Here is a 7,316-nt window from a genome sequence, read left to right as displayed (position 1 = left end):
TGGAAAGAAAACTAAAAAGAAATCCATCATTCCGTGAATTGTACGTTCTCTATATACTATATGCCACATCATGGAGTGCTTCGTGAACAAAGTTTGACTACCAAACTACGAACTATTTGACTGTTCAGCACCGACCACATCAGGGTTGTCTTTGAACCATATTCAATGCGTGGGGCCTACCTTACAGGATGATCTATTTTCTATACTAATTAGATTTCGTCAGCACCGATATATCGTAATAGCGGACATCGAGAAAATGTATTGCATGATTACTGTTGACAATGAGTGCAAAAACTTACAAAGAATATTATGGAGGGACGATCCTTCCGAACCAATAAAAACATTTGTTCTAAACACCGTTACATACGGACAAGCATGTGCGTCTTACTTAGTAACAAGATGTCTTATTCAACTCGCCACAGACAATGAAAAAACTTTTCCCGAGATAGCGAAAATCATTTTGCGCGATTTCTACGTTGACGATATGCTTACTGGAGCAGACACTATTGAAGACACCCAACATATCTGTCAAACCGTCTCAAACATTTTAAAAGCAGGTTGTTTTAATCTACGAAAATGGTATTCGAATGACAATAAAGTATTAGATGGCTTGCAGCATTTAAACGATGCATGTATTTTGAAGTTTGATCCAGAAGAAAAGGCAAAAACGCTTGGACTAACATGGTCATGTAATGCGGATTTACTACATTATGAGGTGGAAACACTACCCATCAATAAAATTCCTACGAAGCGATCTGTTCTTTCTTCAATATCCAAGATTTTTGATCCATTAGGACTTTTAGGTTCATGCACAGCGTTAGCCAAAACTATAATGCAAAACTTTGGCTTGAGAAGATTTCTTGGGATGCACCCATTCCAAACGATTTAGCAGAACGTTGGATTAAATTCAAATCTGAATTAGCCCAGCTTAGTCAAGTCAATGTTCCTAGGCATGCCATATGCAAGAATTAAAAATACATTGAAATTCATGGATTTGCCGATAGCTCTAGTATTTAATATGGGGCGTGCATTTATTTGCGTAGTGTAGATCATGAAAATAAGGTCCACATTCATTTACTTTGCTTCAAGTCAAAGGTAGCTCCAATAAAAACAATTAGTATCCTTAGGTTAGAGCTTTGCGGAGCACTTTTGTTAGCACGTTTATTCAATTAAGTGAAGCAATCTTTAAGAATAACAATAACCGAAACTATTTTATGGTCGGATTCTACTATAGTTCTATCCTGGATTCGCACCAGTCCAAATTTACTTAACACATTCGTCAGTAATCGAGTATCCGAAATTCAATCTCTTACTTCCAATTGCAAATGGCGACACGTATCATCACGTGACAATCCATGTGACATCTTGTCAAGAGGTCTATTTCCCAGCCATATTTTGAATCACGACATATGGTGGTCAGATCCTCCATGGCTTCAGTTGAATGAATCCTCCTGGCCCACCTCAAAGTTCAACTATATTTTAGACCTACCAGAATTAAAGCAACAGAATTTCACTCATTTGGCCACTGCCTCAAAGTTATTTCCATTTGAGCGCTTTTCACGTCTTAGTCATTTAAAAAGAGTGGTTGCTGTGTGTTTTCGTTTCAAATCAAATTCTCTGCGCTCAGATAAAGCGAAAAGTTCTTTTAATAAATATCCTATTTCTATTGAAAAATTAGATCAAGCTTTTCATTAATTAATTCGAATTTCACAAAAGGAATCTTTCTCAAATGAAATTGAACTCTTAACTAATAGCAAATCAATAATTAAGGGCAAACTAGCTAGTCTAAACCCATTTTTGGACGATAAAGGACTTCTGCGGGTAGGCGGTCGTCTGATCAATTCTTCCTATAAATTTAATAAAATTCATCCTATTGTTTTAGACTCAAAGCACAAGTTTTGTCAGCTTCGTTTTCAATTTGATCACTATAGATTAATGCATCTTGGTCCTCAGGGTTTGTTAGCCACTATACGAGAACAATTCTGGCCCATCGGGGGCAGAAGACTCGCTAGGTCAACAGTTAAATCGTGCCTCACTTGTTTTCGATTTAATCCAAAGACCATACAACCTATGATGGGTAACTTACCTAAGGAGCGCCTCAATTTGTCTAGTCCTTTTAGCTATACCGGAATAGATTATGCTGGACCTTTCAATATCAAAACGCACAAGGGGCGCGGTGGTTCTATAATTAAAAGTTACATCAGCTTGTTTATCTGCTTCACTACAAAGGCGGTGCATATGGAACTTGTTTCAAGTCTTTCAGCAAACGAATTTTTACTTGCTCTTCGTAGATTTGTTGCACGGATAAAGATATTTTCCGACAACGGAACTAATTTTGTGGGGGCATTTAAAGAGTTAGGCACTTTTCTTTTTAATAACGAACTAACCTTGCAGAAAGAATATACTCAAGAAGCTATTTCATGGCATTTCAACCCACCGTATGCACCTCATATGGGCGGAATCTGGGAAGCGGGTATTAAGAGTTGCAAGCACCTTTTAAAGAGAGTTCTTCAAAACACTCATTTTACATTTGAGGAATTCAATACTATGTTAAATCAAATTGAGGCTATATTAAATTCCCGTCCGCTCTGTCCGCTATCATCAGATCCATCCGACTATACTCCATTAACTCCTGCTCATTTTTTAATTGGTCGACCATTGGTTGCATGTCTAGACCGCAACATTACTGAAGAAAGGGTAAACCGTCTTACCAGATATCAGCACATCCAGTTATTGTGTCAGCATTTTTGGCGACGTTGGAGTCTCGAATACATAGCAGAACTTCAATACAGAACCAAATGGAAAACCAACCATGGCAGCCTATCTGAGGGTTCTCTTGTTTTACTCAAGTCATACAATACTCTACCCACTCAATGGCGTTTAGGTCGCATCGTTCATCATCAAAGGCTCTGATGACGTCGCAAGAGTAGCATCAATCAAGACCCAAGATGGAATCGTTAAGCGGAGCTTTACGAAAATTTGTCCATTGCCAATTGAAAGCTAAGGCCCTTTGCTTTCAAGGCCAGGGGCATGTTTGCGCCGCAAACAATTATTTTAGACTTTTTTATACAATCGGCAACAACAGTGTGCGTGACTTTAGCGAGGAGTGCGCGCTCCTAGCAGACGACATTGAGATTCAGACATCAACAAGCAAGCAGTTCGCAGTTCGGTAAACAACAATAAATTGGTTCAAGAAAGGTTTCATTTACAAAAGACGATAGTGTTTTAGTTTAAACAGCGTTTTGTTAAAGTTAAAATACAGCCAGTGTTTACAGTCCACCTAGTTCTCATTTTTGCCTAGTAATAGTATAAAACGACAATAGACAATAAACTAAACAGCCAGTAACTGCCCTTTTTCTTCTTATTTTGGTGCCTATTCGTTTCGAATATTGGGAATCATTCTGCCTGTAATTATTTTATTAACTGATGTTTTAATTATATTAGTTGTTATTGTGGAGAACCATTTTCTCAGGTGTTTTAACCATTAACTTCCCTTAACTTAACATTAGTACTGCTCTAGTACTGCACTTGCTAATAACTAGATATATGTATGACTGACTTACATGTAAGAAAGGAAATGATAGAGGCATACAACCAAATAGAACGAGCTGCACAAAATAGTGGTCTTAAAATCAGTCAGACCAAAACAAAATATATGCAGGTAAGTAAAAACGCAGAATAAGGCAGCCACAAAATATAACAATGGGAGAATACAACATAGAGGGGGTAAAAAACTTTATATACTTGGGATCCCTAGTCACGTCTGATAATAACGTTACGAAGGAAGTGAAAAGGCGAATATTTATTGCAAATAAATGTTACCATGGCTTAATTAGGCAACTAAGATCAATGCCAAATATATAAAACCCTAATAAGACCGGTACTCACATACGAATCAGAAACCTTTTTATTGATGAGGGTGGAAATATTCTAAACATCATACCATTGCTCGGCGTGTGTTGGATTCAGGGCAGAGGAAAACATCTCAGTCCATTTCCCCCTGTGTAGAGGAAGTTCTGCAAACGGATGCCTTTCTGTTGCCCTGCCTACCAACTAAATCCACCCATTCTTCGTCAAGAAACCCCCGTACGTGTTCAGTTAGCGAACGAAACTTAGAGATGTCTTGCGCTGCCTGAATTGATAATGAAGATTTGTTGCTGGTTCTTAGCTAGAAGCGGTAAGGAACCAGAAGAAAATGTATGTAAAATAGTGACATGGCCTTGCCGATGGTATTACATAAGAGCGGTAAGGAACTAGGGGGAGAGTATATGGAATGTATAGGTATACAAGGTAACAATAAGGTATAAGAATACTAGGTATTAGGTAATACTAGGTAACAATAAGTAAGTATAATAAACAAGTGTAAGTGTATTACATACATATGTACATACATACATACGTACATACACATACACACCTACGTACACACAAGTACACATACAGATTCGGCAAATTTTCAACTACCGTATACGTTATTCAGTATGTGGAACAAAGATAACACTTAATTGTTTAAATAGAAGTGAGAGGCAGTCACCATCTCGATGGAGTAGGTATGACTTTTAAACAGCGTTGCTATATTTCTGTTACATCTTTCCTTCTAAAATTTCAGTCCGATACATGAGTCTAAAATAATATTTAAATCCACTACAGTTAATTGTAGAATGAAAATTAATATTGTCCCAAAAAATTTCAAATAAAGCAGCCACGTAATTGTTATTTTCTAATCGATTCTATCAATTACTTAATTAGTTAATAAAGAACATTGATTTAAGTAATTTATGTGTGGCAACAACGCATTACTCCCCTAAAGAGTTGTAAAATTTTTAATTTTAAGCAACGCCTTCTTTCACAGTGCGAAGTGCAAAGCCGACGAAGCGGCATTCAGTAATTATCGGACACTGATAGCGAGTGCAGCTCTTTGCATAAAATTATTTCGTCCAACTTTCCGTCGGTAAACCTTAAGAAAAACTCGAACACTTATATTCGAGTTTTAAATGTAATTTTTGTAGATTTTTAGCTGTCGTAGCTAGGAAAAAAAAACAATAATTAACTTAACAAACATTAACTAAATATAAATATTATTTTTATAAGAAAAAAACCAACTAAAAAATGATTCTAAATAATTAAAATTAAAGGCATTTCTAAAAAAATCTCTAACCAATTAAATGTTCAAACAAACCACCATTTTGAGCTAAACAAAATCCAAATCTATCAATTAAAGCAAGTCTCATTGCATTTAGCTGATTGGGTTGTACTCGACTACAAAGTTGAACAATTTTTTCTTGCAATTCTGCTAAATTGGTGGCTCGTTCGAATTCATGCCGATATAATTTTGATTTTAGCATTCCCCAGAAATAAAAATCCAAAGGTGCTAAATCTGGTGATCTAGGGGGCCATTTTATTGTTCCTCGTGTAGAAATTAATCGTCCAGGAAATGTTTGTTCCAAATAATTTGTAACTTCGATTGCATTATGTGCTGGGCAACCATCCTGTTGAAACCAAACATCATCAAAGTTGACCGCAAGGTTTCGAACTGCTGGAATAATCTGATTGCGTAATAAATCTAGATACTTTCGTCCATTCAGATTTCCCGTAATAAAAAATGGACCAATTATATTATCGTTATAAATGCCAGTCCACACATTTAATTTCTTTGGGTATTGTGTTTTCACAGCAATACTCAAATGTTTATTTTCCCTAGACCAATAGCGGACGACAGATGGATTATGACGTTTATGGATTGTGAATGAAGATTCATCGGAAAACAAAACATTTTTTAAAAAGTTATTGTTCTCATTCGATTTCTCCATCATAGTTTCACAAAATTCCATACGTTTAAAATGATCGTCTGGAAAAAGTTCTTGGCTGGTTCGCACTTTATAGCAATTGTATCTATTTCTTTTCAAAATATTCCTTACAGTTCTCTCCTTTAGGTCAACTTCATCCGCAATTTGTCTACTCGAACAAGGCGTTTCTTCAGCAGTTAAACAAACTTGCATTTCACGAGCCTCGCGTTCAAGAGAGATTTGTTTCGCTCGTGGTTGATCCGTTGGACGACATTTCGTACAGGTATTTATGCAACCGAAATTTTCAAAGTTTTTAATAATTGATCGTACTGTTTTCTCTGTCGGAATTGGACGATTTTCAAAAGCAGCAATAAATAATTGTATTATTTCTACAATAGAATGGTTCCCATAATACCATTTCACCATTTGAATATTTTCTTCTTGAAAATATACGCTTGGCATGTTAATTATTTGTTTTCAACCTTTTACCACGACAGCTAAAAATCAAAGAAATAGACCTTACCTTATTGACCTTAAACCTGCTGTACTGATAAGCACCGCCTATTCTTTTGAGGGGAAATCGTAGAGAGGGCAAACGGTTTATACTATTTGTCTGTCTACTGAAGTGCGTTATTTATTTAGCTCACACTGTTGTCGCATCTCAATTTCTCAATTCAGTGTTCTTTGTTAATTAATCAAGTAATGATATAATCATTTAAAAAATAACACTTACATGATTACTTTATGTTAGTTTTATTGGAGCAATATTAATTTTCATTCTACAATGAACTGTAGTGGATTTAAACATTATGTTACACTCATGTATTCGACTAATGTTTTAGAAGGAATTATGTAACAGAAAGTTCGCAACACTGTTTAAAAATTAGACTCGCTACTTCAACATGCATGTATTGCGTCTCACTCGTATTCAAACAATTAGGTGTTATCTTTGTTCCACATACTGAATAACGTATACGGTAGTTGAAAATTTGCCGAATCGGTATACACATATCTACACATTCATACATAATTAAATGGAGATGGATTGCCCCAGATCACCCTCATCCTGTCTCAGTTTCTTTCTTTATTATGGACTTTCTCTTCATAATTTTTGTTACTTGGTCTATAAGAAATTCAAAGTTATCTCTGCTTTCCATAGCGACACGTATCAAGTTGTCAGAGGATATCTCTCCTAACTTTGTTCGCATTATATGTTGTTCCGACGCAAACAACTTGCACCTGAAGATACAATGGTCCGCATCGTCTTCTACGTTACATATGACACAATTATCATCGCTGGTTTTTCGTATACGATACGTGTAAGACCTGAAAGATCCATGTCCGGTCAGGAACTGCATAAAATAAAAATTTACTCGTTTGAACTTACATTTGTACCACTCTATCACATTGGGTATTAGTTTTTTGGTCCATTGTGCCTTGTCTATTTGAGCCTCCCATACTGCTTTCCATTCTGTTAGAAATTGTTCTCTAATCGCGGCTCTGACCTGAGGTAGGTGGCCGTCTCGAGAG

The 7,316-nt window shown here is 36.2% G+C and overlaps 1 protein-coding gene across 1 annotated transcript; it reads left to right on the top strand.

Moving 5' to 3' along the window:
* The first annotated feature begins 1,935 nt into the window (after positions 1–1,935).
* LOC140433925 (uncharacterized) lies at positions 1,936–2,913 on the top strand. Its single transcript, XM_072521898.1, has one exon. It carries the CDS (start codon positions 1,936–1,938, stop codon positions 2,911–2,913), a length of 978 nt encoding a protein of 325 aa, XP_072377999.1.
* Positions 2,914–7,316: the final 4,403 nt, after the last annotated feature.

The sequence above is a fragment of the Diabrotica undecimpunctata genome, chromosome 1 (genome assembly GCF_040954645.1).
Source record: "Diabrotica undecimpunctata isolate CICGRU chromosome 1, icDiaUnde3, whole genome shotgun sequence".
In the NCBI taxonomy this organism is placed as follows: domain Eukaryota; kingdom Metazoa; phylum Arthropoda; class Insecta; order Coleoptera; family Chrysomelidae; genus Diabrotica; species Diabrotica undecimpunctata.
This window is presented reverse-complemented; position numbering and strand designations above follow the sequence as displayed.

Coding starts and splice junctions, on each gene's coding strand:
- LOC140433925 (XM_072521898.1), top strand. CDS start 1,936: ATGCATCTTGGTCCTCAGGGTTTGTTAGCCACTATACGAGAACAATTC.